Raw genomic sequence first — 16,513 nt, 5'->3', positions numbered from 1 at the left:
AAATACTTTGTAAACTCAGACGTACAAAGTGAAGATTGGAGGGGAAAAGATATATTGAAAGAAGGTGATTTAATCAACAACAAAAAGAAATTGAAAAAATCATTGACAGAAAATATAGGTCATATTTATTCCAAGACTCGAATAATGATGTGAATTGGAAAATAAAATATAATCAGTGTAAGAATGACTGAGTAAGATTAAAAAAAGACATGGCTAGATGCAATAAAAAAAAAAGGTGATCAACTTTATGAAGATTTTAAGCAAACCTTTTTTTTTTTTTTTTTTTTTTTTTTTGAAATTTCATATAATGCATGTAGTAAAATGGGGAAAACCCAGTCTTGACAAAAGAGTTTTCATACTGAAAGAATGTTTTTTTCACGTTGACATGGAAACAGCCAATGAAGGTGTACCTGAATGTTGAAAAAGGACAAACAGACGTATCTAATATATAGTATGTGGTGAATCCTCCAAAGGATACGGACGTGATTTGTTGGAAATTCCCCGAAAATCAAAATGTTTCAGTGTGGATTTTGTCATTTAATGTTTAACGACTATGTCAGCATGTCAGAACATGAAAAAAACCACGAACAAAAATCAAACAGTGGAAATCATGGAAATACACACTCAATAAGGTAATGATATTTTTATTTGAAAGGGGGGTGGGGTGGGGGGTTTAAATCGATTTACACTGAATTGTAAGATTTTTTTTTTAACTCTACAGTATAAATAAAATCCGAATATGAATAAGCTATGATGCACTGGTAATTTATGAGTCTCGTATGATTAAAAAAAGAAAAAAAAATTGAAAAAAAATTCAAAGAAATCCCATTAAAAATACAAACAAACAAAAAATACCTGAGTATAGAAATATATGAATGCGTATTACGGTAAGGGAGGTAACTTAAACGAAGTCACAGTGTTACTTTTAACGTTCACGAGTTATAGTTAATAAGACCAGAATGATGATGTTTAGCCTAGATCAATCTTATCGATAACAAATACTGGATATTGTTAAAAGTAACAAATACGTGTTTTTGTCATATAAAACGGATTTCACAAACATAAACCTTATAATTTTATGTGATGTATTTTTTTTTTTTTTTTTTTTTTTTTTTTTGGTGAAAAATTTTGGATCCGTCTTGTGTAAAAATTTGGCACAGGGTGAATCGCATATATATTACGCTTACAGTGGAAGGGGGACAACCTTACTGAAGTCACTTAACATCATCATTACCTATTTCATAATTAATTTCGTCTTCATCAGAGATCGAAGGAGCAAATGTTTAATTTTTAAAAAAAAAAAAAAACGGTGTTTATCTTCTGTGTTGACAAACGCACAAAGTACGGTTCCCAGTTTGGTGTTAAATTCATTATTCTTATACAATGATAGTAGTATGGTGTGCCAATTCGTTTTAAAATTTGTTTGTTTATAAAAGTCGATAGCACAGTACATCGCTTTGGTGTAAAAAGCAAATAGTGTATACAACGTCGATAATATGGTGTGTCGTTTCAAATAAAATTTAATAAGACAAAAGTTGACACTATGGTGGGCCGTTTTAGTTAAAATGTAAAAAGTTACATGGTATGACGTGTCGTTCTTGATTTAAATACAATTTGATTTGTAATTTAAAAAAAAAACAAAAAAAAAAACGGTGTTTATCTTCTGTGTTGACAAACGCACGAAGTACGGTTCCCAGTTTGGTGTAAAATTCATTACTATTATACAATGATAGTAGTATGGTGTACCATTTCGTTTTTAAATTTTGTTTGTTTATAAAAAGTCGATAGCACAGTACATCGCTTTTGTGTAAAAAAAACAAATAATGTATACAACGTCGATAATATGGTGTGTCGTTTCAAATAAAATTTAATAAGACAAAAGTTGACACTATGGTGGGTCGTTTTGGTTAAAATGTTAAAAGTTACATGGTATGACGTGTCGTTCTTGATTTAAATACATTTTGATTCGTAATTTTAAAAAAATCATGCTAAGTACGTGTTTTGCTATGTTAAGTCTGGTGAAAATTCAGTAATTTAATTCAAAATCGATAGTATGGTGTGGTATTAGTTCTTAAATTCATGTTTTAACTAACATTTGTAGTATATAGTGTATTACTTTATCCACAATGCAATAGTTCTTTCAAATGGATTTTTATTTATAATTTTGAAAAAAAAATATGTTAAAAAATAATTTGGTGTGTAAAAGTATGACAAAAAATCCAGTAATTTAATTCAAATTCGATTGTATGGTGTTGTGTTAGTTCTTGCATTTATTTAAAAAAAAAATAATAATAATAATTAAAAAAAATAAATAAATAAAAAATTAAAAAATTAAAAAAAAATGTTGTAAAGTGCATTACGTTATTCACAATGTCTTAGTTGTAAAAACAGATGTCGATGAATAGAGTTTTAGTTTATTTCAATAAAAAAAAAAGCCAACTTGATTGACAATTTTTTGATTTCAAATAAAATATGTTGTAGTCCAGTGGTTCGGGAACATGAGTTGTTTCGAGATATCCAGGACATGGATTGGTCCAGCGTCCAACAAACCTCCTCTGACGAACAAATGGATATCGATCAACTACTCAACACACCTGATGAGGACTTTGGAAACATCCTCGAATGTACATTTCACACAGAAAATTCTCTGCTGGTGGACGGGGACCCGGGGTTTGTTCCTATCGATTTCTCAGAGATTACCGATGCCACTTTCCACGAAGGAGATTCTCTGCTACTGCAAGATGAACCCTTCGACTTTTTTGCCAATCAAATTGGCACCGGTCGTGACGATTTCGACATCAGAATCGTCAAAGAAAAGAAATTAAAAAAAGTCGGAGCTGTGGACGTCAATTACGAATTGACCTTTAAGGATCGCCTCTTCCAGGAAAAAAAGAAGATGATCGAAGTCAAGGGCTTGCTCAAAGATGCCTTTGAGAAAATGCTTCAACACGTGAAAAAAGATCTCCGGCCGGGGGACCTCATGAGGGGTGTCATTTACAACGACCATCTAGACCTGCCGGTGTTTGTCCCCTGTCGCCCTATGGAGGAGATGGACGCGGACGCCATGTTGGAAAGTCTGATGATCGTCCTCAACAGTCACCAAGACTTACCTTTCGATTCCTCCTGTCGAATCGACATCGGGGCCATCAAATATCCCCGCGGTGGTACGGGAGTTAAGATGTCTTCCGTCGCCAAAGCCATCGCGGACAAGAGATCTATCATAAAGATACGTAATACCGATAACAAGTGTCTCGTTCGCGCGGCTCTCGTCTGTTTAGCCAACAGTTGTAAAACCCAAGACGCCGAGTTTGGAAAAGTCAAGGCTCGTCATCCGACTCTCACGGCTGGTGAAATTCTCCTTTTCTATCAGCAGTGTCCGCTCTGATATTACCGAGATTTGTGTAAAAACCATAACGGAACTCAAGACAATCTGACGAAACGGGTGTGCACAACGATGAACATTGTCGACGACGCTCCGCTGACTTACATGTACATCCCTCGTTTAGAAGAATTTCTCGGCGTGAACATCTACGTCATCAGTGTTAAGATGGGAAACGCCTTCTCTTACATCAGTCCCAACCACGACGAGGAACGAAAGAAGATATTCTTACTTCACGACGACTCCGAGGAGACCGAACACTTCCACCCCATCGCGTCGTTGGCGGGTTTCTTTTGTCGATCAAGATTCTGCAGTTCGTGTTTAAAACCGTACGAGAAACCGTACGGACATCGATGTCAAAATCATTGCAACGTCTGTTTTTCCGACAGTTGTCCCTTGCAACAGAAAAGAACTTGTCCAGATTGTCATCAGACTTGTCGTTCTGGGTCCTGTTTCGTTCGCCACAAGAACCCGCTCGAAGGGGGAGTCATACCTTGTGACCTCCGATACAAATGTCCAACCTGCGATAAGACCTTCTTACGTCACGAGTTGAAACCCGAAGATCATCGTTGTGGGTATTACACGTGCAAGTCTTGCAGGCGATACGTAGATCCCGAACATCTGTGCTACGCTAGGAGACACAATGCCAAAGAAAACCAGACCAGTCGTCGATTCATTTTTGCCGACATCGAGGCGTCGCAAAAAGACGAGATCGTTCAGTGTGAATGGGGATACGCACCTCTACGTCGCGTAGACTGTTCCGAATGTCGATCAGAACGAGACCTGTGTATCTCTTGTCGGGTCTGTCAGCACTGTCATAAATCGCACTGTGGCAAATTTAAACACACCGTGTGAGAAATGCGAGAACGACGATCTCACACCCGATAGCACGTGCGACATTTGCGGAGATCGATGTTCGACCTGTGGTAAGAAGGACAGGAAGATCAAACAGTACGTCTCACCCCCCTGTCCCGGTCGATGTGGACGTCGGGAACAGGTCTTCCAGAATTTACACGATCTCGGAAGTTGGATCTTTCGCGAACATCACAAAGGATTTACTGTCCTGTTCCATAATCTCTCGTACGACGGTCAGTTCCTCTTACAGTACTTATTGTCACAGTCCATCCGCCCCTCCTTCATCATCTACAGGGGAAGTAAAATTCAAATGTTTAACCTCGGCGGCCTTCAAATCAGAGTTATCGATTCGTTTAACTTCCTACCCATGGCCTTAGCCAGACTTCCCAAAGCCTTTCAACTAGAGTCTTTGGCCAAGGGATACTTCCCTCATTTTTTTACATGTCGGGCCAACCGGAATTACGTGGGACCTTACCCACCTGCCGAGACGTACGGCCCTAATGCCATGTCCGTCGAGGGTAGAAAAGAGTTCTTCAAATGGTACGAGTCTAAAGTCGCCAGTGGAGAAATCTTTGATTTTCAAAAAGAAATTCTCAAATACTGTCGGAGCGACGTCGACATTCTCCGACGTGCATGTCTCAAGTTCAAAAACCTCCTGCTGGAAGCCACCGGTAGAGACGGAGGTCAAACCATTGACGCCTTCAATTCCAGTACCATTGCCTCTCTCTGCATGGACGTATTTAAGACGAAATTTTTATCCGAAGACTGGAAGGTCCTGGTCAGAGAGGACGATCAAGAACGATGGCTTGATGTTAAGAAGCTGGACGGGGAGGTAACTGTGAAATACGAGGGTCGGTGGATACCGTGGGACGATCTTAAGCAACGCAATGTCGTGATCACGAAAGAAGAGTTCGTCAAGTCTCCGATTGCATGGCCCCCACCGAAGGGATATCCGTCCCGCATTAATTATAGTCGCAAGTCCATCTGTTGGTTGGAGTTACTGAGACATCGGGCTCAAGCCTCGGGACGCGTGTTAGACATTCAACATGCCCTGACGGGGCGTGGGGAATACCGAGTACCCGGTACCCGCTATTCCGTGGACGGATACATTCCGCCCAATGCAGAACACCCTCGTGGCGTGGCTTACGAGTTTCACGGTTGTCTGTACCACGGCTGTCCCGCCTGTTACAAGGACCGAGACGCCGTGCTGATTCCGAACTCCGACCAAACAGCTTCCGAATTGTTTACTCTGACGGAACACAAGGAGCGTCGACTCCGAGAAGAGGGGTTTCGTCTTCTGCAGCTTTGTAATGTAGTTTGATGGCATTGGTTCTGCCACCAAAAAAACTGTCACGTGGGTCGAGTCGGTCTTGGAGATCTAGGGTCCACACGAATTGTTGTAATGCCGCATTCTTGTCCAGTTGATATTTAAACTGATGCTCCCAAATGGTAATCAAGTTGTATCCCAGATGTTTAAGTTCTTTTTCTCTGTTTATTGTCATATCGTATAATTCTTTGATTGTTTGATTGGTGGACGGATGTTTGATGAAATTTCGGTCTTCTGGGAAACAGGAGGGACAACCGTGGAACACACAACCTAGTTTAGAGATACAAAAAAAAAACAAATTTAATAACATTAATGTATTCGTGGTTAAGTCCAGGTACGCCGCCGCCCCCCCCCCTTCCAGTTTAGGGGGGGAAAAGGGGGTAAATGTTAGATATAAAAACAGAACTATATTGCCAGGTCTTACCATAAAATTCGTAAATGGTTCCTTTTCCGTTGGGAGTCTGAACAAATCCGTCACATCTATAATTGGTGCCTTGGACTTGATATTCACCTCCGTTGAGAGCGTGAGAAATGCTAATGGGATTTCCCCGTTGACGGCTTTTTTCCATCAACCATTCTAACCACTGAATGGAAATCTTGCTGTAATTGTCGCGTTTCGTATAACCTTGAGAGGGCACTACTGCTATGGGACTCTTGAAATGTCGTCTTCCTATCTGTATATTTTCGTCCTTTCTTAAGTCAACTAATGACGTCCACGAATCATCGATTTTGACCACTTCTATACCCTCAAGCGTATGGACATCATACCAAGAACATTCCCCGTCTTTGGTGATTTCTATCTTGTACTTTCCTTTCAAAAATAGAGATTTGAATATCCCCATGCACACGCTTGCAATGGTGACGTAATCAAATGGGTCGATTCCAAACGTGGTTCTTTTCTTGACGGTTCCGTCTGCTTGTGTAATGTGTTCTTTGATGGTCGTCACCTTAATCATTAATTTTCTAAATTCCAGACAGCCCCGTCTCAGTATATCAACGTCCGAGCGACAATATTGCAACATTTCTTCTCGAAAATTAAAGCTTTCGTTCTGTTTCGTTGCGTGCCATTCTGCAAGCTTTTTCCGCTCCCCAGTCGACATGGCATCGTATCCATAATATTTTAATTCTGGATATGGCCCCACATAATTTTGATGGGCTTTGGTGTTAAAAAAATGGGGAAAGTAACCTTTGCAGAGTTCCTGTAGACCAAAAGCTTCTGGTATTTTAGCTAGTTTCATGGGAAGGAAATTGAGGGAATCCACAAAAGTTAAATTCAGTTTTTGGGCAATGTGCATGTACATGATTTTGGAACCATTGTATATGATCTTGCTAGGTCGAATGGAGTGTCGGTCGATGAGAACTTCTAAAACGGGGTACAAGTCAAAACTTTTGGCATTGTGTGCAACTAAAATCGAGTCTCTGCAGTGTTTACTGGTGACGTAAGCACAAAACTGCTCGGCGGCGCTGTCACCAGAAAACACGAGTTCCCTTTTCCCACAAGTGTCGGTACAAGGGGAATACAAATATTCTCCTTTTCGGGTCCGGGAACATTTTCCACATCGTGTTCCACAATGATGACAGGTAGCACCGTCAACTAGTTCCTCTTTTTCGCATTTGTGACAAGTGGTTTGTAGTACGGCAAAGTTGACTTTGTGTTGTTGTAGACCGCAGGACGGATCACGACAGTTCTGACAGAGTCTGCAGTTAGGGCACTGGCGTTCCTCCTTAACACAATGGCGACATCTGATGCAAGACGGTCTGTATCCTTTGTCGCAATGAAAAATGTCATCTTGACGCGTCTCAAAATCGTAGAACATAAATTTCTTGTTTCTCTTTTCTATATCAGACGTATGCGATTTCTGATAACAATTGTGTTCCCCCGTTTGATATTCTCGACAGTTGGGGCACTGCCACTCTTGACAAATATGTAAATCGGGAGAGCGCTTAGCACGTTCCAGAGTGACTCTACAATTTTTGCATTGGTAAAACACGTCACAGGCGGGGGGATAACTTTCTTTCTTGACAACTCTTTGTTGTTTATGTCTCTTAAAACACGTCCAAGACCGACAGATCCGACCACAGGAACGACAACCCATTTGGACGTCTGTTTCTGGGCAGTTGTCATGTAAACATACTTCACATGAGGTGGCACAAGAGTGTTTGGATTTATTTTTATACGGTTTTAAACAACTATGGCAAAAATACGACGCCTTAAAAAATCCTTGTATCCTAGCAATCCCGTGCCAGTGTTTTTCCTTTTCCGAATCCACGTGATACAAATAAAGACGAGGCTTACCCTGATCCTCTGTGACCCTGACAAATTTGTTTCCTACTGCAGAGGACACGACGTTGATCGAGACATCAAGTAAATTTTCGAAAGGTTCGATATCATTCAGACCTAAATACCTGTCATTGGGCACACCGGCTTTTTCACACAGTCCCATGGCCAGCTCCGTTTGCATTTTTTGTCTCGACGTTTTCAAGATATTGTCATAATATGTTTGAGAAACAGTGCGGTGTTTGAGGGCGTGATCTAGCATCGTTCCAGGATCATTCCCCACTAAATTGTTCCATGTTTCCGTATCTACTTTCTTACACGTTTTTAGAAAACACAGACCGATGGAAATGGCCATACATAAATTGTCATTATTTTGAACATGAAAAAGTGATTTTTTCCTTTCTATACTGTTTTTAGGACCGAAAAGAGTTGTAATGGGTAATTTTCTAGGGTTACCTCCCCCTTTAGGTAAGTCAATGGACCCGATGGTGACTAGCAGGTTTTCGTCTACGGGTAAGCTTTCGTTTGAATTGAGTACCTTGGTGATCTCCGACATGACGACATTTGCATTCAATATTTCCCAGGACTGCAGCGGCACGACGATAGGATTGTTTAAACTCGGATGACTTAGGACCACCCTTCCCAAATCCGCATCGTGACCCCTGGCCTGCGACAACAGGTCGTCGAACATCTCGTGTAATTTGTTTTGGATATCTATTAATTTATCCCCCCTCCACTGTTCGTTGAATTTGACCTTGAACGTGGTGTCGCGGGCCAGATTTTTCTTGAAGGTCCTGGTATCTCTCTTCCAGATATAGTAAGGTTTTGCTAATGTGTCCTTAGAATCGGAACTTTCCCCACCGCCCCCCATCTCCCTACTTGTAGAAGGTTGATTGCCATCATTGAGAGAATGACACTTTTTTTTAGGAGGAGACTCCATATCAGACAGAACCTCCTGCCATAAATCGTCGATGTGCTTTTCCCATTGGAGTTCCCTTAATCGGTTCTCGACCTCGACATCACCGACTAAACCATTGGCTGCTGCAAATAACTGCACGGTGTCCGGATCCTCCAAAGAGTCCAAAATTTCTTTTAATAAACTGTCGTCTGCCATGTTCTAAAGTAAATTCAGAATATTTACAAATTTATTTAAATATATTTCAAAATTATACGCAGCTAGGTTAAGGACTCCCATGTATACGTCAGCCTATGCAGAGGTTCGGTAAAGCTATTATGACGTCACGTTAAAACAATACAAATGAATCTCGATGAATAAATACTATATGTTCTTTTTAAAACACACTAAATACTTTCGTTTATCATAAATATTATAAAGATAAATGGATGTGCAACTTATCTTGCCATAATAGCACTTAGGGTATGTAAAATGAAAGCCAGCTTGATCTCGCTGAACTTACTGAGATGACGTCATTTCTTACTTTGACACGCAGTTTCTCTGTACTTGAGGCGTGGATCAAGCTTTTATCGTAGCTTGTAAAAATAAAAATAAATACGAAACACGCGTAGTCGGACCAAAGGAGAGACATATTCTGAAATATATTAATCCACATTTTATTGTCTAACTAAATTGTTATTGTGTAGACTTTAAATAAAGACGTAGGGAGTACATTTTTACAGTAACGTGCTAGAATGAGGGATCCAGCCCCTCGAAAATATCAAAAGTTCAACGATATCCGCTTCACTATAAATTCTGAATTTTAAAACACGTGTAGCTATTATTCCTACTATTCTGAAAAGTGCTGGGAGCTGGTTGTGCATTATTGATTTATTCCGTAATGTAACATTTTTCCAATGCGAATTACATTTTTGACTGGAGTTTATAGAAAGACGGCTAAATTTTAAACAATTCCCGAGCATGAGAAAGTTGCTCCCAGCACTTTTCGTGTTAAGGAATTTGTCTCAAAGAAAACGGAATAAATTTTATAGCGGAAAAATGCCCGTATATCGTTGAACTTTTACGATCTTTGTAGTAGTACATATATGTTCTAATTTTAAAACTGTCACGTGACAAACAGCTGATGTAAGCGATGTCGCTTTGGCCGAACTCAGCAGAGACCCGATATATACACGTGCAAACACAACAATTCACATTTATCAAAACTAATGCTGTTAAAGAAAATATTGAAATTTTATTCATTTTCCCTGAATATATTAAGGCGTATATTTCATGGGCGTCCTTAACCTAGCTGCGTAATCCAAATTCAATAACATAAAATTTTCTTTATACCACAACTCATACAAAAGAGCCCCGTGGGGATCCGGGTTAGAATAGGTCCTCAGTACCCCTTGCTTGTCGTAAAAGGCGACTAAATGGGGCGGTCCTTCGGATGAGATTGTATAAATCGAGGCCCCATGTCACAGCAGGTGTGGCACGATAAAGATCCCTCCCTGCTCAAAGGCCACAAGTGCCGAGCATAGGCCTAAATTTGCAGCCCTTCACCGACAATGGTGACGTCTCCATATCAGTGAAATATTCTGGAGAGGGATGTTAAACAGTATACAATCAATCATACAAAAGAAAAAACAAAGCCTGTTCAACTCAAAAACTTTAATGAAATTCAAAACTATAAAAGTAATATACATATATAAACACTAACTTGTGTAAATAACATCCCACTAATAGGCATTGTTGTCATATGTATGATAATAATACATCATCTCAAAATAAAACAATCAATTAAAAAAGATGTACATCATCTGACAACCCAATTAATTACCCATCACATAGTAAAACATCACAAATGAAAACAAATCAAGCAAGTAAAACTCTCATTTAAAACAAAGTAAAAAAAAAAAGGGGACAGCTTTACAAAACAATCAAGTAAAAAAAAAGGGGGAGGATAGCTTAAAGGTGCATAGACACAGATTTGACGTTTATTTTTTCTCAAATTTTCTGTATAATATCACAACTTATATGTTGCTATAGCATTTCACACGAAAATAAAATTAAAAACTTATTTAATCTGGAAATTATTGAAACTACGAACTTCGGGAGGCGTTTGATTAACACATCCTTGCACTTTCACAATTTTTAACTTTATCCTTAATACTTAAGAAAAGTAGCAATTTTATTGTGTATTAATGAAAAATATTATATCTATAATCCAGAAAATTCAGAGTAAAAAGGTGCGAAAGCAAAACTTACTCACTAAAGTATTATCAGCCCGTGCTTAGTGTTGTGTAGTTGTGTACAGAGTTTAACAAATTGAATACACCCGTGAAACGTAAACTGTTTTTGTAAACAGGGCACGCGCTCTGTTGTTGTTAATGTTTACGATTCACCGGGTGTGTTCAATTGTTAAACTCTGCACACACCACTGAGCACGGACTGACAATACTCGTGAGAGGATTGTGCTTTCTACATTTCTACTCTGAAATTTCTGCATTATAGTTTTAATATTTTTTATTAATTAAAACAACAAAATTGCTACTTTTCTAAAGTATTAAGGATAAACTTAAAATTTGTGAAAGTGCAAGGATGTGTCTATCAAACGCGTCCAGAAATTCAAAGTTTCAATAACTTACAGATAAAATAAGATTTTTATCAAATTTTCGTATGAAATGCTATAGCAACATATAAGTCATGAAATTATACAGAAAATTTGAGTAAATATTAACTTCAAATCTGTGTCCAAGCACCTTTAATAGCTGTTTTTCTCAAGAATTATTTTTCACATAGATTTTTTTTTCTTGTCAAAATAACTCTGTATGTCTATCAAAAGTAATACACAAACATAAACACTTACTTGTGTAAAAATATCCCACTAACACTCATTGTTGTCATATGTATGATAACAATACGTCATCTCAAAATAAAACAATCAATTAAAAAAGATGTACATCATCTGACAACCCAGGTAATTAACCATCACCTAGTAAATCTCATTTAAAACAAAGTAAAAAAAAAAGGGGGGGACAGCTTTATAAAACAATCAAGTAAAAAAAAGGGGGGGACAGCTTAATAGCTGTTTTTCTCAAGAATTATTTTTCACATAAATTTTTTTCTTGTCAAAATAACTCTGTATGTCTCATTATCAAAAGTAATACACAAACATAAACACTTACTTGTTGTCATATGTATGATAACAATACATTTTCTCAAAATAAAACAATCAAGTAAAAAAAAATGTACATCATCTTTTCTGACAACACAGCTAAATTTATATGCTCAATTACCATCATGTAGTAAAACATCACAAATGTAAAAAGAATATACCTGTATTCTTTTGAGAATGTATGCACATATTCCGTTCACAAGACTCGTATATCATTTTAGTCTAGAACAATTTCTTCTTTGACCTTGTATTAGCCGATACTGGCTCATGTTGAGAAACCAAAGGGGCACTTGAGGTTACTGTGCTTGGTGTGTCAGGAGTTGACATTACTGTGCTTGGGGTGTCAGGAGTTGACATTACTGTGCTTGGGGTGTCAGGAGTTGAGGCTTGCGATGGAGGGGTGTGCATAATAGGATTCATAGGTATTCTATCCTCAAAAGGTTCTATTGTTTGTGGTTGTGGTGGGGATGGTAAAGGTTGTGTGCAACATTTCAAGTCACATCTCTGTAACACAAGTTTCTTGACGATGAGGAGTATCAGAGCTATAGTAGTAAGTACTGCCCATGCAAAAAAGCCTATAAATATAAAAATAAAACATCTTCACAAACCAACTTGTATTTATATATCTGACGCATCAAATATAGAATCATAATCATCATCCGAAGATAAAGCATGTATTCGGTTTAATTCTATTTCTGATCTTGAGGGTAATTTATCCCGTTTTGATTTAAACAGTGCATGCTTTCTAAATAGTGTTCTTTTTCTAATGGATTTCCCTGAAGATGGTTTATCATTTCTTTGTGCTCTACACCTAATCTTTTTTCAATTTATCATTGATGGAAATAAACACACATATTATAATAAAAATACAATGAACTATTTATAGACAAGAGGAGGGTTACATGCTGACCTGTAGTACCCGCTTCGTCAAACAGATCATCGTCTGTATCTGGAACGTTCAAGGCTACAATAAAAAAAAATCCATTTTGGTCATGTACAATAACATGCAACATTATGTCATTGCTATGTTAAGTTGTCAAATTCGATATTTTTATCAAAAAGGTTTTGTTTTGTTCTTTTTTTTTTACATGACAACTGTTGACTAACCTTTTGTTGGTGCCTTAACTGTCTTTAGCATCTTAAGGAGGGTAGATCTAGCTGTCACATGGGCAGGTTCTGGCTGAACCATTGAGGTTATCGTATGGGTTGTAGACCAAGCTGTCACATGGGCAGGTTCTGGCTGAACCGTTGAGGTTATCGTTTGGGTTGTTGGCCTAGCTGTCACATGGGCAGGTTCTGGCTGAACTGTTGAGGTCATCGTTTGGGTTGTTGGCCTAGCTGTCACATGGGCAGGTTCTGGCTGAACCGTTGAGGTCATCGTTTGGGTTGTTGGTCTAGCTGTCACATGGGCAGGTTCTGGCTGAACCATTGAGGTTATCGTATGGTTTGTAGGGCTAGATGTCACATGGTCAGGTTCTGGCTGAGTTGTCTGCAACTTCGGTGCTGTAATATATATATATATATATATATATATATATATATATATATATATATATATATATATATAACTCTGATTTAAGGACTAGGGAGACCAGACCATTATATATGGCTTAAGGAGACAATATACAAATTTTTTAAATTTGCTTTTTTCTAAAAAGAAATACCAGATCAATGATCTATAGAACACCATTTAGTCGACTCTTGCTTTATTTTTTCATAATAAATGCCTCCTAAAAATATATGAAAAAAATGGTCTCCTTAATATTTTATGTTTCTCTCATATGACTTAAGGAGACCAGTGTATATTTTTTATAAATATAACTTGTGGTTTAAGTAGACCATTTTTCTTTCATAGTAATTTCACTTATCATGCATTAATTAACATATTGTTTCCAACCAGAATAGTTGCGGATGGTCATTAGTCAAGGTCAGCAGAAAGATATTTGTGCTAATGTGACTCAACATGATCAGTACAAAACATTGAATTAAACTAAAGTTTATCATTGCACAAGTGACTTAAATAGAGAGTAGTTGCCCCAGTGGCGCAGTGGTTAGAGCGTCTGCTCTAGAGTAGCGAAGTAAGGAGTTGATCCTTACGTCGCAGGTTCAAATCCCACTGTGGGATGGGGAGACCGGTCCTTCAGATGAGACCGTATAAATCGAGGTCCTGTGTCGCAGTAGGTGCTGGCACGAAAAAAATCCCTCGATGCTCAATGGCCGTAAGTGCCGATATAGGACAAAATTTGCAGATCTCCACCGGCATGTGGTGGTGTCTCCATTTGAGTGAAAAAATCTTGAGAGGAATGTTAAACAACATACAATCAATCAATATATAGAGAGTATAAGCCCAGAGTAGCTTGTTCTGATATCCACATTTAACTCTCAATGCTGTCGCCCACGTGGTGCAGTGGAAAGAGCCAATGCTCTAGAGTCGTGGAGTTAGTTGATCCTTTTCTCACATGTTTGAATCCCACTTTGGGACGTAGAGACCGGTCCTTCGTACAAACAGAGGTCCAGTGTCGCAGTAGATGCTGGCATGAAAAAGATCCCTCACTGCCCATTGGCCCTGAGTGCCGAGCATAGCTCATTTGCAGCTCTCCATCAGCAAGTGTTGGCATCTCCATATGAGTGAAAAATTCTCCAGAGGGACGTTAAACAACAAACTCTCAATGCCCAAAACAGTTTAACCTGAAAGTGAATGCAGACATAGATTATTCTTTAAACCAAGTATAGTATACTCCATATTGTTTTGTTGAGGACACAAAGTTCACAGTGGACTTCAAGTAGTTTTTCCTGCTATTTATACCAAGCTTCTTTTAAACCATATAGTCACTGAGTGCATTCGCTTTCCAACTAATTGATGAAGTTCTGACCTATGCCTATATTTGTTTAAATTCTTTCTGATTCAAGAATACATTTGACCAGTTGAAACCAAGAGTACATGTACTACATAAAATTTCAAGGTTGTGATTAAGATTCAGTAAAAGTTATGCCCCATCCAGTATAGCAATATGTGGATGCCATGTTCAATATACATATTTGCTATCATTAAACTTGCAGAGACCATGAATCAAAATAATTCAAATGCTTAAAAATCATTTTATTTTTACTGCTAGTCAAAATACAGTCACTCAAGCATATCCTTTGTTAATTTGAAAAAAAAAATGATATTTTAACATTTATTATTAATACCATACCAAAGCACAAGATAGTGCACTTCTTACATAATCCAATGATTCATGCTGTGATTTTACCTATTTAGATGTTTCTTATTTACAGTTCAGTATACATGATATACCAGTACAATGTGACACTAACCTAGTATCAGCTAAATGGATCATTACTATTCTGTTTTTAAGAAGTTTGCAGGGTAAAAAGTATAATAAAATAAAAATGTTGATACATTTATTGATTGCATATGCTAAAAACTTTTATAAAATATCAAACATTGTATCATAACAGCTTTTACAAATGAATTCAATACATTCAAAGGTACAAAAATCAAATTATTTTCATCCACAGTTTTATCATATTCAGTTGAACAACAGCTACATCTATTATATAAAATGTATGGTAGTTGGCACTGATGGTATATATATCCTGAGCAAAGAAAAAACATACCTAATCAAAGAATACAAAGCTCACTTCTATAAATGTTATCTACTAGTAAGGCAAAGTCTCACTCAACAAACACTCTGGTAATGTATATCACCTGGATCCAAAATCTATGCAAGTTGGTCTGGGTTAGATTTAACTGCTCCATAACCCTGAAAATGTATGTTACATCCAGCATCAGAAGCAGGATACATCATCTATGTTTACTGATCACCAAAGAGTATATTGTTACTTTGAATGAACCTTCTCTAAAAAACTGGTCATTAATCCAGAAAATCTAAGTCAAATCAAGGATTGGTACCCTGAAACATTTACATGTACATGCATCATCTTTGCAGGTTTGTTCAACATAGAGTTTATAATTACATGAGAATAGGACTGCTCGAAACACTTAATCTTGTGGAGTCCCCCATGTGGCGCAAAGGAGAGAGTTTGTAATCTAGAGTCGCGAGTAAGGATTTAATCCTTAAGTCTCAGGTTCAAATCCACTGGGGTTGTGGGGACCAGTCCTTCAGATTAGACCATATAAACTGAGGTCCCGCCTAGCAGTTGATGTGGGCACAAAAAAGATCCCTTACTGCTCAAGGCCCTGAGTGCAAAGTATAGGTCAAATTTTGCAGCTCTCCACCAGCAAGTAGTGGCATCTCCATATGGATGAAAAATTCTTGAGAGGGATGTTAAACAACAAACAAACAAAAACAAAAAAAAACACATGAGGAAAATGTAGATCAGGTCAAGCATCTGAAGTAAATCTGTTAATGTGCTTTAATCCATGCAAGTTTGTCCAGGTAGAGCTTAGGAATGAACGTTGCTCCTTAAATTTTAACTGGGATGACAATGCTAGGTATATAATAAGAACTCATCTAGACTGTCCAGAAAAGCTAAAAAATATTTAGCAATTTCTTACTTGCATGATTTAAAAAAATCTGCAATCTAACATTATTTAAAAAAAAATTCAACACATTTTCTAATTTTCAACAAAT

The 16,513-nt window shown here is 37.9% G+C and overlaps 1 protein-coding gene and 1 pseudogene across 1 annotated transcript; one reads left to right on the top strand and one right to left on the bottom strand.

Annotated features, from left to right (window-relative positions):
- The first annotated feature begins 386 nt into the window (after positions 1–386).
- LOC133179922 (uncharacterized) lies at positions 387–4,234 on the top strand (annotated as a pseudogene).
- Positions 4,235–11,354: 7,120 nt separating this feature from the next.
- Positions 11,355–13,412, bottom strand: LOC133179968 (uncharacterized). Its single transcript, XM_061314621.1, has 3 exons — positions 13,023–13,412; positions 12,826–12,879; positions 11,355–12,490 (listed from the first exon to the last, which is right to left on the bottom strand). The coding sequence occupies exons 1-3, from the start codon at positions 13,342–13,344 to the stop codon at positions 12,138–12,140; spliced, it is 729 nt and encodes a 242-aa protein (XP_061170605.1). The 5' UTR covers positions 13,345–13,412; the 3' UTR covers positions 11,355–12,137.
- Positions 13,413–16,513: the final 3,101 nt, after the last annotated feature.

The sequence above is a fragment of the Saccostrea echinata genome, unplaced genomic scaffold, assembly GCF_033153115.1.
Source record: "Saccostrea echinata isolate AGI-Se365-2 ecotype Australia unplaced genomic scaffold, CSIRO_AGI_Sech_v1 ptg000005l, whole genome shotgun sequence".
NCBI lineage: Eukaryota > Metazoa > Mollusca > Bivalvia > Ostreida > Ostreidae > Saccostrea > Saccostrea echinata.
This window is presented reverse-complemented; position numbering and strand designations above follow the sequence as displayed.